The sequence below is a fragment of the Ylistrum balloti genome, unplaced genomic scaffold (genome assembly GCF_031769215.1).
Source record: "Ylistrum balloti isolate Yb309-2 unplaced genomic scaffold, AGI_CSIRO_Ybal_v1 Utg369958, whole genome shotgun sequence".
NCBI lineage: Eukaryota > Metazoa > Mollusca > Bivalvia > Pectinida > Pectinidae > Ylistrum > Ylistrum balloti.
The window spans coordinates 399788-417289 of NW_026782057.1; the positions used below are offsets into that span (position 1 = coordinate 399788).

The 17502-nt window shown below is 33.9% G+C and overlaps 1 protein-coding gene across 2 annotated transcripts in view; it reads right to left on the bottom strand.

Annotated features, from left to right (window-relative positions):
• The window catches only part of LOC132547482 (endophilin-A3-like), a 33160-nt gene that overhangs the window by 8134 nt on the left and 7524 nt on the right, over positions 1-17502 (bottom strand). Inside the window, exons 3-7 of one of the 2 annotated variants that reach the window (XM_060211236.1) lie at positions 16936-17008; positions 16332-16475; positions 6153-6286; positions 4625-4691; positions 541-561 (exon numbers count right to left, since the gene is read on the bottom strand). In XM_060211236.1, coding sequence (XP_060067219.1) covers positions 541-561; positions 4625-4691; positions 6153-6286; positions 16332-16475; positions 16936-17008 — 439 coding nt within the window. The remainder of the gene's footprint in view (positions 1-540; positions 562-4624; positions 4692-6152; positions 6287-16331; positions 16476-16935; positions 17009-17502) is intronic. The other variant, XM_060211237.1, reaches the window with a different exon arrangement.

Genomic DNA, 17502 nt, shown 5'->3' on the forward strand with positions numbered 1-17502 from the left:
CCTGAATCCCAATTGTTTAAATGATCACCCACAAACTGATGACAACCACCCACAAACTGATGACAACCACCCACAAACTGATGACAACCACCCACATCTTGATGACAAATTCCACTTGAATGGTTTACTAACCTGATAAAAGACAAGACAACCATTGAGAACTTAAGAAACTCTGATGGTTCCATACAATATCACTTCTATACCCCAACACAGAACCGAAACCATACATGCTATTCATTTGTACCATTTCCAATCTGAAAAGGTTTTTTCTCCCCACATTTCTTCCATGATTGCCTTCAAATCATTCCAAATAACAATGACATCAATATTCTTGTGTCTCTCGACCATTTAACAATAATCACAGAACATGCATTTCCCCATTACCTACCCATTTCTCAGGGTCAACTTTCACCGTAAACAAAAAACATGAGATGCAGTGAGATCTGAAGGGGTCGTGTAACCAGTGTATACAAGAATATACCACCACAAAAGCTACAAAACAAAGCTAGCTGTAAGTATAAGAATGAGTGGACAAGTTACCTGACTTCTGTGCTCCGGACTCTGTCAGAAGGGAGACATGAAGGAACACAGTGGGTTAGTGTGCAAATACAAACCTCCAAACATGGCTGCATTGTAGCTTGTACACGCTCACAGCTATTTCATGGCAGCGTTCAATATATGGTGATATCATTGTGGTACACACTGACTTTTAGATTAATGGAAATATTTATTTTTTATAGTAAGGTTTGTTTTTATTAATTCACTTAATTTCTGTAGGGGTAGTTGTCACTGAGGTGTTGAGGGCAGCGGGGGCGTTAGAAAAAAGGTAACTTAAGAGTAAACAATGGACAGTTATCTATTTTGTATTCTTCATTGAAGATATTATGTAAGAAAAGATAACAAAATAATGTACATATATGATATTATGTCTTGCTGACATATACAACTCCTTAAAGTTTAACTAGTGTCACTTCTATACATTTAATATCTTATTTCTTTACCCTAACTGTGTATTTATTTGTAATTTCTCCCAAAAAATACAATTAGTATATGGAAATCAGAGGGATATGGATGGAAATCAGAGGGATATGCAAAATGTTGATATAGATTCTTTTATAACCTTAGAATATTTTAGTTTTCACAACCATGTACACATAAAAATATGTACAAAAACATTTAAAAAAAAAATCTGCTTAATCATACATAAAATTTTATTGGAAAAAAGGAATGTGAGGAAATGTCTTAAGTGGAATATGGGAGAAAAGTGCTGCAAAATTCCTATAAAAATTCATGAATAAATGTATGACGTTGAGTCAGTCGCTTTCCAGTGCACAAAAAGCATAAGGGTTGTCTCCCTTCACCAGGCTGTATATGGTATATATTATGTTCACGGATAATAATGTACACACAACACCCAGAAATTTCTAAAAGAATGTGAAATCTACAGTTCAGAAAGCAATTTCTAATTCAAGTGAAACAACAGTCCTATACTCAATAGCATCTTGGAATTTCAAACCTCATACGCAATAGTCATTTAGATGATAAATCTATTTGATTTTGATCATGAAAATTACTACCACAGCTGATAGGTAAGTTAAATCAGATACCAGATAGTTCTGGTCATATACAATGTATATCACAGTCATGGGTACAAATCATTCAGAAATCATATTTTCTCTAAAAGTCTAAACACTTAAATTTACAATAATATGCTGCTAATTAATGTCAAGCTATTCAAATAATAAAATTGTATGAAAACATGCATACTTTATTTCCATAGAAAGCAAAAAGTCTTTTACGTAACATTTAAGTAAAAGGCACATGTTTAAACAATTATCCATGAGAGAAAATAACACGAAGTTGCATAGCTAGCAATCTCGACACTAAATTATTTGGATACAACACATCAGGACACTGAAACGTCAAAAAGTATCAAATCAATACAATAGCACAGCATTCTAAATCTTTTAAAGATTTATATATTGAAAAAAAAAATAATTAAAAAAACAATGCACAGCAGATAGGCAAAGAAGCACATCAGCTAATACAAGGAACATGTGCCTACAACATATAGCCATTAACACTCCCAAATCTTTAGTCAAGCATCTAAATACTTTAACCTGTCAAAACTGAACCTTACACAAACTGGAACTTCAAGCATTTAAACAAGCTCGAGTCTGTCAAAACATAACCTTCTACAATCTGAGAGTCAAAGTCAGAACCTGTCAAAACTTGACCTTATAAAATCTGGAGCTACATTGTACTATAGGTGTATTCACACATAACCTATTGCTCATATAATTATCTCCCCTTTGCCCAACCCAAATGTAATAAAATTACAGAATGAAATTCTAAATTTGAATACAAAAGTTGATTATAAAGGTAGATTTCAAAATTGGGAATTTCACACATGACCTACTATATCTAAAATTGTAAATTGATCCATCAACACCCTCCATCTCATATTTGATAGTTGAACATCCTAAATGCCTGACAATATACAATAACAGAAATATTGTCAGCTAATATCATATGTGCTATATGTCTTGCAAAGACCCCATATCAAATGACTTTCAGTGATGTAATGTTCTTAAACTCTGAAAATCGATGAACTACTAATTTCTCATTGAAATAATAATTTGTTGTCACTAGCTACAGGGTTATACCTAAGATCTACCCTTGGACAGGACTGTGTATACACCACTGGACAAAATACACAACAACAAGAAGCATTAATGTTAATAAAATATGGATTCTAAACACCAGATCATTAATACTGTACATATTAAATGGGTCTGTGTCTCATAATCGTCCCCAAATTTGGGAAGCATTTTACGCATTTTTCCATAAAGCGGTAAGTTTTTTTTTTGCTGAATCCTGATTAATGAATTATTGCAGTAATACACACATAATGACACATTATGAAATGAATATTGAAGCGGCAAAAATGTCTACATGTTAGACTAACCAGCATGGAAATGCCCACTATACCAACTTAAATAGAAGTTAATGAATTTAGGAACTTATCCCATGACGCTATATATATAGTGTATGAAGATATAATCCAGTGATTTAGACAGAAGTTATATTTTTCACAGGTTAAAAATCCAACCTCAAAGATGATGACAATTATGATATTGTGAACAGTACTACTATCACCAAAGTGACAGGACCATATATTGACTACATGCAAGTAAAGAATGCGATACTTAAGTGAAAATGAGGTCACAACTTTGGTAGATGACCTAAGTGCAGAAAGTGCCATGGTACTAACCTCCTGTTGGGAGAAAAAGGCAAAAGGTTAGGTCAACATCTCCGTACCTACATCTTATGGAAGGTGATTATATCACTCAGGGTACATCTCAAAACCTATATCTTATGGAAGGTGAACACCTCCATACCTATATATATCACTATATTAATCAGGGTACATCTCAAAACCTATATCTTATGGAAGGCTGTTTTTCACTCAGAGAACACCTCCATATCTATATATTATGGCAGGTACCTATATTACTCAGGGTACATCTCAAAACCTATATTATATGGAAGGCAATTTTATTACTCAGAAAACACCTCTATATCCACATTTTATGAATGGTAACTATATTATTCAGGGAACACCTCAACACCTACATCTCTTGAAAGCTGAGTATATTACCCAGGGAACACCTCCATATCTATATCTTATGGAGGGTGATATCTAAATCTTATGAAAGGTTCATCACTTTGTCTTTCCTTACTCTCACCAGAAAGATACACACATAAGCTGCACAATCATCAACATTTACTTGTAGCGTTTCATTATAATCAGGGCTAGCTCTGGCTCTAAATTGTGATTCGCCAAAATCAGTCTGACAGTCTACGTTTTTAGCAAACCAGAGATCATCCTCATGTAAATAAATTAATAATAGCAATAAACAGTGTTTGTTTTTGAAGTGATGGTCCCTAATTATAATCACAAGATAATGATTATTAACTAAGAGTGTGTATAGTGAGTGTCTGATGCTACAGGCAGACCTGACAGCCTGTGGCCCCTTACTTGTGACATGAACCTCATGCCTGAGGCGATAGCAGGGAGTGAGATAATTATATTTGCATACCTAATGAAGTCAGTGGCAAAGTGTCTAGGTGGGTAAGACTTGACATGCCCATGACTGGCAATTTTAGTCATTGGGGCAGTGAAATGTAAGTGTATTTTGGCAATTTCGCCAAATGCAATTTTTAAATTGCCAAAGAGTTTTCATATTTGCTATTGACACTAAGGGGACTGACAGCGCGAGCCCTGATAATTACTCAAATAAACATTCTCAGTTCGAGTAAATATGTGACACGATATATCCAGATCATTTAGGTACACTTACATCATCTTTGTACCAAACAGATCATAACACTGTGGTGACATGATCACACCATGATCAAAGCTACACAATTCTATCCATATAAAGTTGATGCACATGTCTACAAAGAAACCAACACACACACACATTATAGCCATGCTATATACTGTAATGGCCTGATCACTGAATTTTCTTATCACTACAGAGACAGTTGAAAATAGCCACCATTGTATGCTAACAAGACCTTTCAGTTTGTATAATATAACAAGAATTTAAGAATATACCTTTATCCTTTTTCCTCCTCTTACAGTCGAAGTCCAGTCTTCGTCCTGACAACTTCTTTCTGTGGTGCTGAAATACAAGATGAAAATTTCCTCTGATTAAGGCTTATACAGGTATCATAACAATCCTTTAATGATACCAGTACTAAAAGTACAATTCAGACATAAGATTTTCCTTAGCATACAGTAAAGTGCTGTCACAATGAAATATCAATATCAGTTAACTAAGCATCCAATGGGGATGAATGATTTGACATTTTGCCAGATTTTGTGAATGAGACCATTTGTAGTAAAAATTTGAAAAAAAGTTTGTCAAAGTTTTATTACAATTTGTGAAAACAGAATCAGTGATAAATTAAGTTTTAATTGCTCCATTCATCATTACTTGTGTAATGCTATAGGACTAGATGAAAAAAGTTTCCAATTTAATTTGTTTCCTGAAATCAATTAGCCTGTTATTTAGAAATATAACCTTCAGCTTTTAACACACAATTTTTTTTTTTCAAAGAGAGATTTTCTATACAAACTGCAGACTAAGACAGATTGGGCAAAAACAGGGCATTTTTCCATAAGGAATGGTGCCCATTACCGGATCCTACAAACGCCTGGAACAATTCCTCTTGTATTATGCATGATTGTGAAATGATTAGAAACTTTCCTACACTTCTTTCCTGTCCTTGACACCATAAACACAGCGGTGCAGGAGAAAAACAGAACCAAGTCCAATCACTGTTAACAATACCTCAAATTTAAAGCAGCTACACCTTTAAGAGTTATGTTTTTCAGTTCTCCTTCTGCTAAGTTTGATTCCCCAAGAAACCATGAAAGCATCACCAGAATGTCATGAATTCATCAAAGGAAACCTTGACTCAACAAGTTAAAAATCATCAACATCTGACTGTTAGGTTTAGATGAAAAAAGTTTCCATTTTAATTTGTTCCCTGAAATCAATAAGCCTGTTTTTTTTTAGAAATACAACCTTCAAATTTAACACACATTTTTTTTAAAAAAGATATTTTCAATACTAACTGCAGACTAAGACAGATTGATGTGAATTTGGGCAAAAACAGGGCATTTTTCCATAATTCATCATAGGAAATCTTGACTCAACAATTCATCATAGGAAGTCTTCATCAACATCTGACTGTTAATTTTAAGAAACGATACATTTAGGGCATTTTAGACAGTTACAGATTTGAAGTGATACATGTATTACTGCATCAAAATTAGATTAAAAGAATTTCCAATATCTACCTTATACTGTGACGAAAAAGTGATTCAAGAAAAAATTTATTATCCGAATAGCAAAATCAAGCTGTATAACATGAGTTGGAATGTACTCTATGAGGCAAACAATATATAAACTCATGACTAGTTATGCACAGGTAAATACATCAACCAGGCCAACAGATCAAAAATCTTTTCAGTGAAGTTAAATGAAAGATTCCTTAATTTGTAGCTGTAAGGGAAAAGACAAGTCAGAAAAAGGCAGAAACAGATTAGCCATCAAATGTAGGATATGAAAACTAACATTGACTTCCTTGATATCTTTGGCCTGCAGCAGACCAAGGGGTTCCAGGAAATTCTGCTTCACGGTGTCCTCCATGGAATACTTGAGGTCTGCCAGCTGTTTGAAGCTTTCCCCCGCCTCCACCAGACAGGACCCTGACAACAGAACAATCAATAATCAGTGGTAGCAGATACACACCATGGTATCATCTGCCCTATGTCTGTTAACACACAGACACCTTTACAAGAGGTCCAACGAGCCTGCATCACTCATTCTGTATTCAACACTTCTCACTGATACATTATCATTTCAAATAATTGATATTGATTCCAAGAACCTACTAGCAAAATTTAATGGTTATAGGCCCTTTGGCTAATCAGGGGAAGTTGTTTGAATGTTTTTGAAAAATTTGACCCTTGCAACCTTGAATACTGTCAAGATATATTTTTTTCTCAATTTTTTGGGGGGGATTCATCCAAGGAATCATACAGCTTAATAACTATTTTTTTACAGGCTTCAACTTTGACCCTTGTAAACTTGTAAAATCAAGATTTTTTTTCCTGCCAACTTTGTCTAGCTTCATCCAAGGAACCATTGGCTTTTGTCACGATTCTAGGTCTTTTTTTTATAGAGAAGAAATTGTTTTTTAAAGGAAAAGTTAATGCTGGATAGAGAAAAGGGCATCAAACCGCAGTATAGTTTTAGATTTGTCAATGAAAGTTACTTAGTTTTTCTAACTACATATAGCTCTCTTTCTTACGTTTCATTTTTTATATATCAAATAATATACACAACATAGATTTTTTTATCTTTTAATATAATATAGTAAATGTTCATTTCGTTTTCAAGCACAGAAATATCATTGACATCAAAGTTTAAATCAACTTTAAGTAAATCTCTAAATACTAAAATTAGATTTATAATTTTTTATACAGTCCACTTTCAAAGTAGAGATGTCACAGAGCAACTTAATGATGATTAACTATCGTGTGTAAAACACCAGCAACAAGTCTTCAACAGTAAAGAGAACACTTGTGTGATTGAGCATGACATGTGTATATCTATTGAATGAATCAGGCGTCAAATTGGAATTCTGATTGAGACATTAATGGCGTCTCTTTAACCTGTTATCAGTTGGGCACTGTCTAGTTTCTGCTCATCAGCTTCTGTATATCTTTATAATGATTGATATACCTTCTCAAATTTACTTATTTCATAACTGTTGTTAATTAATTGAGGCTGGATTTTAATAATTACGAACAGGAATAGATGTAAAGGAAAGAAAATAATATATATACCATGCTTATGGCCAGAAAATTAAGAAATAGCAGGATTTCAAAGTCCAACAGTTCAATTCCACATGACCCTCATGCTTTTAGCAGATCACTGGTTTGAAATTTATAATTGTTTTCTATTTCCTGTTTTCATTCATCTTAAATCTAGTGAATTAAACCTATGATTCAGGAAATGTTGAGTATATTTGCCGCAACAATATGAAGAGGACCTCAAATTAATCCAATATTTTCTAAGACACTTGGATAAAGCTATATCTGAACAACACTTAGACAATCACACTAGTCAGGTTAATAATACATAGCTCATAAATAAAAACCAGCCCTGATCAGCTGACATTAGAAACACCTGATGTTGGTACATGGTTTGTACAGGAAATAAAACTGTCAACTGCTTATAATGAAGGTACGAAGGGCTGGACCACTTTCACTCTAGATCGCTCGTTCAGAAACTGGTTTTTGTTTTCTTCTCCACTGCTTACAAGAATTTGCCCAGAGCGATTTTTCTAGAGTAGACAGACAAGACAACAATATCACGTGCTATCTTCTCATGGACCAGCTACTACATTATGTATACTCTTAGGTTGAGTATTAGCCAGCCCCTCTTATTTGACTCTCTACAGGTGATCAAAATTACTATATGTCGATGACCTCAGCATGACCCAAATTACCTGATTATACATCACTCATATACCTATGGCCAGTCTATCACAGTATTTCACACTACCACACGCAGGGTAAAGGCTACAGAATCAGGCACCTGTAGTGTGAAACTCCTAGCAGTGTACAACTGAACAGTGTGGAAAATGAGTCTACATATACAGTAAAACCTGTCTTAAAAGGCACCTTTATACAAAGACTGTTTGTCAACAAAGGACACATTTTCGGTTCCCTATGTAATACAATAGTAATTTAACCTCTTTATAAAGACCACCTTTGTATAGTGGCCTTTATAGACAGGTTTGACTATATCATAACTGTGTACAACTGCACAATCACAATCTATGCTGACAAATGAACAGCTCTGTACAACTTGACTGTGTCTGACAATATACATGTTGTACAAATGTACAGCTCTGTAAAACTTGACAGTGTCTGACAATATACATGTTGTACAAATGTACAGCTCTGTAAAACTTGACTGTCTGACAATATACATGTTGTACAGATATACAGTCGGGTAATATGCTGATCCATATTTATTGCTGTTCAGTAACATGATAAATAACATTTCCATGCCCACTGATAAGCTCACTCCTTGACTTGATATCAAGTTCCAGCCGACTGAAGTTATTGCATTGATAGATACGTTAAAATCAAAGTATCAGATCTGTATTAGACAGTATATCACTTTACTATGTAATGATGTATACATCACTCATTTTACTGTTCATCAACACCAATTAAAAAGGAAGTATCTAAATGATGTTAGACAGACTGTCAGTGTCATACATTGTAGATGATACATTAAACAAAAGCAGATCTACACCACTAATTTTAAATAAATACCTACTATATCATATATCACAAACATACAGCAGAATCGAACTTGATGTTTCATCATAAAGATGTACTACAATATGACATTCATCTTTGACCTAGAGAATGTTAGATTGATACAAAAGAGTCCCAATTCTATATATGACAGAGCAAAACCTACATGAAAACTGCTGAAAAGATGGTTACTTGTCTGCCATCTATTTCTGGTGGGTCATACCAAGTATATACCTACAAGAGATCCCAGAGGGATCTTGGTGCCCGCCATTGTTTGATCTTTATTTGCTCTTTGAAAGTTTGATTTTTTTTCCTTCTTTTCTCCTTTGTTTTTTCTCTTAATGATATGACATAGGGGAAATCCAAGATGGCTTACTGTTCAACATTTTGTCTTTTTGATCAGCCATAAAATCAAACAGGCCCAAACTGGGACCAAGAGACACTTACATATAAAATTTGAGAGAGATCCAATGACAACTTCTCAAGAAATAGTATCAACAATTTTCACTAGATAAAATTCAAGATGGCTGTCTGTCAGCCATTTTGTCTTCTACTCAGTCCCAAAATCAAATGGTCTCAAAAAGGGACCAAGGGAAACCTTCATATGAAATTTTAGAGAGATCCACCCAGTACTCCTCATGAACTAGCTACAACAACCTGTACCAGGTAAAATCCAAGATGGTGATCTATCTGCCATTTTATGATTCTTATCAGTCCCGAAATCAAACAGGCACAACTTGGGACGTAAGAGAACCTACATATGAAATCTGAGAAAGATCCATCCAGTACTTCTGAAGATATAGCGATAACATACTTCATTGTAAAAATCTAAGAATGCCTCCTGTTGGCAATTTTGTGTTTATGCTCAGACCTAAAATCAAACAGGCACAACTAGGGACCAAGGAGAACCTACATATAAAATTTGAGAAAGATTAATCATGTCCTTCTCAATAAATAGTGATAACAAAAAATGTTCATGGACAGATGGACAAACAGACTAGGCAACAACTGTATACATGCTTCTCGTAAATTTTTTGGGAGCATGTGGAGACAATCCACCATCTGATAACTGTGGGCTGAAAGGAACACTGGCCTCTGTTGTTGTCATACATAAGATGTTGATGTCAACCTGTAAGCTCCAAATAGACACTGACAAGACAGCAGACAACAGAATGATAATGACAGTCCACATTTCTATAAAAACACTTTGTAAATGTCAGCACATAATTACCAGTCCTCGGCCAGCATTAAGAAGTTTGCAGTCTTCCCAATCATATAAACAAATGGGACTTATGGGTCATTATACAGCAGTATATTATTACAGACTTGTAATTACTGCAGACTCTTGTGTAAATTATAATCAGATAATGAAACGTGCTTAACTGATGAAAAGACTATACTACACAGATACAGTGAATAAATACACCTGTACAGGTATATCTGTATATATACAGTGTACACTTGTGGTCTGAAGTTACACAGGATTATCTCACAATTGTATCAACCAACATTCAACAATAGAAATAAATAAATCAATATTTAAAGCTATACTTGTTGATCAACACATGGTAATTAGATGCTGGATATAGTGACCATTGTCATGTAAGGGAAACACATAACTGGAGATGTTTATATTAGTAAGTCATCTGTCTGTACTCCCTCACCATGTTACACTTCCCTCTTAATATTGAATTTCTTGATAGGGAAGCTTCATCCTGAGGGACAGAAAACTTTAACTTAAAGGAAGATTAAGAAACCAGCTAGAATCTGGTCTGAAATCAAGACTTTTATGATTTATAAGTCTTTGTCATTAGCAAGTTTCCTCATGCATACTTCACTGATTTAAACAACAACAGGATGTGAGAGAGAATTTGTATAAAAACACATGGTCTACATAAATTTACACAACAAGTCCCGGTTTCAATGATTAACGGTCATGTTTTTTCCCTACATCTGCATTCAATGACAGTGACAGAATAACTGTCAGCTACATATATAACAATGATTAGTCAACATTTGTAAACAAGAGATTCTCAGAAATCACAATTACTTTCTCAAAATATTCTGTTAGCACCTTAAGTTCTTAAAAATGAAAGCTACATTTCTACGTATGTAAATGTGAATAGACTTAAATAAAATTGCATGTAAACAAATAATTTTGTTATGTATACCTTATTAAATTTGATGTAGTTATTTCAAAATAACTTTCTAATTAAATAATTAAAATTAAATTCAATCTCAAGTTATCTTATAATTGAAGTTATATTCAATCTTAAATTATCTATCATTTTACTGGGCAGAATTTTTCAGCAATATCCAACCACAAAGCTAGCACAACATGAGGTCCAACACAGCAGAAACATTTGTATTGAAATCAACTGGTCAAATGATTAGTCTACCCCAGTGTACTAAAGATCAATATAGGTCTATGTTGTGATCCCATTCACCACAACTGACAACCTCCGGTATAAATAAGCTTCTGAATGAAAAACATGAGAAAATACTTAAAAAAAACTATAACAATTTTTTCAACGATCATATTTCTACATAATACAATGTACATGTAATGAATACTTTAGAAATAATTGATACAGTTACTAGCCGCATACAGAAAACTACAGGGTAAATTTTCTTTTATTTGGAAAGATGAGTAACAGACTCTTAAACAAGAGGCAGTATCCTTCAAACGGTTTTGATTATGTAACATCTAAATATTGTAAAGATAAACTTTATCTCTTGTCATCTGTGTTACTGTGTGTCAAACACAGGAGGCCTTGAAGCCTTGATGGTCACCTGTGGTAAGCAATATTGAATATAAAGATTATAGGGTAAATAGCTTTCAAGTATCATAAAAAAGAAGTTATGACACTAAATTAAGATTTAAGTGATATGTTTTAAGATTTAAGTGATATGTTTTAAGATTTAATTGATATGTTTTAAGATTTAAGTGATATGTTTTAAGTCCTTGGGGGTCACCAGTGACAGTATATGCATACTAACAAAACTGTCATCCTATACTAAGAATATCTAACAAGTTATTTCTGTTAGAAAATATAAAATGTTATGCTCAAAATTGCAATTTTGCTGTAAAACCAAAGTAAACCTCAACCCATCCCCAAGTGGAAATATGAGACCCTGGTGTCATGAAATAAACAATTTTTGTAAAGCACTTTTGTAAAGATGCTTTAATCCATAAGAACATCTGATTCTACCATATGTGAATGCTGGAGATGTTTAAAATCTGAATCAATTTGATCATTTTTAGCACCGCCCCTCAGGCCTCTGGGGCATGGGGACTGTGTAATTCATTCATTTAGTTCATTTTGGCCAGGAAAAAATTGAGCAAAATTTCACTGAAATTGATTCAAGTGTTATTGAAATGGAAAATGAAAATTTAAAAGTTTACGGATGCACGGCACTGGACAAAAGGAGACTTTGTCTCAGGTGACCTAATAACTACGCATATCTCAGTACTTCATTTTGTTTCAGTTTGTCCAAATCTACCATCTCAGTGTGTTCCTCTCAACATTATCCACTCCTGTGTGTTACTCTTGGTCAACATGACCAACTCATTTGTGACTGTCAACACGGCCCTTTCCTGGGTTACTGTCAACAGGGACCATTCCTGTGTTACTGTCAATATGACCCATCCCTGTGTTTTACATTCAATATAGCCCATTCTTGTGTTACTGTCAACATGACCTTTTCCTATTTTTACTAAAAATATTCCACACTCCTGTGTTACTTATTGTCAACAAAATCAATTCCAGCCCAATCCTACGTTACTGTCAACAATACCAACACCTGTGTCACTGTCAACATGACCAACATCTGTGTCACTGTCAACACAACCAACATCTGTGTTACTGTCAACATGACCAACACCTGTGTCACTGTCAACATGACCAACATCTGTGTCACTGTCAACATGACCAACACTTGTGTCACTGTCAACATGACCAACATCTGTGTCACTGTCAACATGACCAACATCTGTGTCACTGTCAACATGACCAACATCTGTGTCACTGTCAACATGACCAACACTTGTGTCACTGTCAACATGACCAACATCTGTGTCACTGTCAACATGACCAACACCTGTGTCACTGTCAACATGACCAACACCTGTGTCACTGTCAACATTACCAACACCTGTGTTACTGTCAACATGACCAACACCTGTGTCACTGTCAACATGACCAACACCTGTGTCACTGTCAACACGACCAACACCTGTGTTACCGTCAACACAACCAACATCTGTGTTACTGTCGACATGACCAACATCTGTGTCACTGTCAACATGACCAACACCTGTGTCACTGTCAACATGACCAACATCTGTGTCACTGTCAACATGACCAACATCTGTGTTACTGTCAACATGACCAACATCTGGGTCACTGTCAACATGACCAACATCTGTGTCACTGTCGACATGACCAACACCTGTGTCACTGTCGACATGACCAACATCTGTGTTACTGTCGACATGACCAACACCTGTGTCACTGTCAACATGGCCTGTTTGTTATATACAGTACATCATTACTAATTGATCTGTCCTCCAACACAAGTGTTGGCATTGCATGTGAGAAAACCATCTATAATACTCGTCCCTTGATAGATAAAAGGATGTTTCCTTTCATAGTCTATTGTACATGTGTATTCAGGAAACAGGTAGGTTGTATTGGAAACCTTGCGTGACACACATGTTCTTCCCTTTCAGCTAACCCACTTGATAACTGAATGTTAAATCATTTCTTTGTCATGTAATCTATCAAAGCAGCTTATAGATGGAACGTTTCTCAGCTTCACCTCCTTCTTCTCATGCATGATCCAACCACTTTGATATAATAAGAACATGCTACTTAAGACTGAAATAAATTTTGCTTAATTAAGACCCTTAGGGAAAAGATCCTACTCAAATATTGCCCTTCTAGAATTAGAATCGTACCACATACACAGATATCACATTAAATTAAGATGCCTTATGTACAGCAGGAGTAACACTTGAACAGTGACCACTAAACTTGACATTATAAAACACAAGAAAAGAAAGATTTCCTGTCATTAAGAGTGTCTACACTTGAAATACTTCAACCCGTGCCACTGCGATATGTTCAAATCTTCATTCAAAACTAATACAGTTTAATAAGATAATAGTACAGGATATACCCTCTCCTTTTTAAAAGATCACATTTAATTAAACATGGATTTAAGATCAAGACCAGATTGTTCTTGAACATCCAACACTGCATGACTAGTACTTTTATATCAGGCCAGACCCAACAGTTGGCCTCACAAAGGTGCCTAGTACGGCTGAGAGAGTTGATTATCATGTGTTCTAGGTACATTCAGACACCTGCTTGCCTTGTAGTAGATTAGCTGATACCATTGTAGAACAGATAAACACACTTGGTCTAGTTGTTCAATGCCTGATTTACTTCCCAACAAAATGCAAGCAAGATTTAATAAAAATGAAAACGTATATGTACTTACAAAATCATATTTTGATTTCTTCAACTAAATTTCTTAACTCAGAATAAAAGATGAATCGGTTGTCATATCAACAATAACAATCACATATTACATTTATCAATTTCTTTCTCAAAAATTAAAAAATCTTATCAATATTTCTTCAAACCTTAGTTGAGTGTTAGTATTGATTCAGCAGATCAGGATTGAAAACTTCCTAATATATGTATTATATCTTGATTTCTAAATAAAGATTATGCTTGTAAGATAAATTTGTATATGTTGTAATGGTAGGAAGAAAGAAGTGTACTGACTGAGAAAAATGTGAACTCTGTCATGAACAAGATTGATAATTTGGCTGAAGTAAGTATATGCTATAGGGGTGACTATTGAGACTGAAAAAAAATGTTTACAATTTGTATACAATGGAGTATGTTTCACAGAGATATTAGTTACATGTTATTATATTTCATAGTATTCATCTTATATAGAAACATGTTGTTCAGTAATATTTATTGTGAAACTCATGCAGAGCCAGACTCAAGACTGTACAATATCATATAAGTTTTACAATAAATCTAACAAAATTTCTTCATCATTTTAAACTTATGTTTTAAGAGGTGTTTAATTTATTAACTATGATATAAAAATTAAGTTTGATAGTAAGTCTGACACACTACATATATCGTAGGAAGAGCTGTGTTGAAAAGATATCTATAACATCTGTAAGCCTAACTAGAAAAGCTAGGATTATATACAAAGCTATTTACCACATAAAAGTGTCTGTACTTTCACAAACGGGACTTTAATTGTGATCAGTTTTGAGACACTTTGTCATTAATTTTCATGTGACCAAAATGCTGTCCTAACATTGTTTTTTGCCTTTTTATTGGGAATGACTTGTAAAATACTGCTATATTCTGCCATATTGTTTATTGTCATATCAAGGAAAAGTTTAAACCATGAACCTGGAGTTAAAGCAGTCAACGCTTTCCTTACTATGTTTTGTAGATTTAATTGGGTCATATTGGAAACAACAATATAATAAACATTAAAGATATAAACTTTTATCTATGTAACAAGTTGTACTTAAGACTCTATTCCTATCTTAAGTAGGTAATTGTGAGGTCCTTGTATTTAGCACTAACCTCAATTGAGGTCCAAAAGATGCTTTCATAAACAAATGAAGGCTAGCCTGCAGCTGACTGGCAATAACTCAGTGAAAAATCTTGCTTTTTAGTAGCATTTTTGCTTAGTTAAAATTTGTTAACAATCAATAGTTGAACAAACTACTGCAAAAGTTATTAACTTGGAAATAACCTATCAACCTATTGCTAATGAGGTCAAAGCTATCGCAATACATCAGTAAGTCGAACTATCGTTGCACCACTTATATAGAATCCACATGATTTTCGTCATTTTAACTTTCTAACCATTCATGAAAAAAACATCTTACCAAAATAACTACATTAGTTAAAAATAATCTTTATTTCATTTTGATAATCAGAGATTGCATCAGAAGGTATCTACCTTGCATTCAGGGTAATAATGACTTCTGATTAAGGGTGGGTATTGGAAACAGTTTTCGTATTGCAATATATTGTCATATATTCACAGGGATATTGTGATACATTATTGTATTGTATTTCAATATTTAGTGAACACTACATAATTTTGAAGTTATATAGCTCAACATAAGTTTAAAAACAAATCAAACTTAAATTTGTGTTTCAGTAAAAACTTTTTGTGCAAAATTATCAAAGTTCTGCATTTATAAAGTTGCTGCAATACATACTGAAACACTGAAAATCATATTTCAATATTTTTTTCATAAGATAAATATTGTGACATACTGATTATTGTAATACATATTATTGTCCAGCCCTACTTCTGACACCAATAATAAGCCGAACTAAATATAAAGTTTAATTACCGAACTCCATTTCTTCTCCCAAGTCCTTTCCATGTTTTATCATGTGCTCTCCTAAAGTTCCCTCCGGCTGGGGGTATGATGTGTTCTTGGCTTGACCTCGCATTTTTGAAAAGGAATTAGCAGCAAATATCTTTGCTCTGGAAGCTTTGAAATAAAAGAAGGATTCAAATTTATGTTTTAAAACTGTCAAATGTGCAAACTTTATAATTTCCCCCCCCAATATTTCAACAGATTTTCAACTGCACCTAAAGTAAGGGTTAAAATAATTTTTTTCTACCCAGTTAAGAAAGTGAGCTTTTAGCCTAAAGAGATCTACAGTCTTCTATCAAGTTCAACATTGATTTCCATTTCTAATATTATAATCACAAGTTCTATGGTTATGAGGTGGACAAACCTTTTAAAGATTTAGGAGAGAGGTCATGTGATACACATCTATCAGTAATTTTATCAATAACATTAACTATGTATATGAACACACCAATAGTCTGAATTCTATAATGTCTGTACTATATAAACCTTAGTTCACAATGTTGTGTCATATCTTTTCCTTTTTATCCATAAGAAATTTTAAAGATTCAAATAAAAGTGACTTGTGTATTCTTACCTGGATTTGGTTGAAGAAATTCTTGTGTTTTATTGATCAGGTCTGCAACTAATTTTTCCATCACATCAATTCTCTACAAAAGAAACACAATTGATGTGATGTTTTATCTAGTATGAACTGAGCTGGATATTTGCAAAATTTGCATCGATTATAATTGCGAAGTCTATATATTTGTGTACCCCTGCAGTATCAATCTAAAATTCATTTTCATAAGTCCTTTTCAATTTTTTTGCTAACAAGGAGCTGCAAAGCATGGCATTGTTCCCCACACCCTGTGCAGTAAAAACCCAAATATGATAAATAATATATCAGTATAACAAATTGTAACGTCACTCGATTCTGTACGACAACTATCACCTGAAAAAATAATACACTGAAAGTGCTAAAACCAAAAGTAACCACTTCTTTTGTCAATTATCTGTGAAATTTCCTTGCATCCCCTCAACTTCAATATCTCACACATATATCTTATATATCAGCCTTATAGTAAGAGTTTATATCTTAATGTAGACCTTGTGTTTGACTGTTCATATTTGAATAGAGTTTGGTATTGTCCATGAACAAATT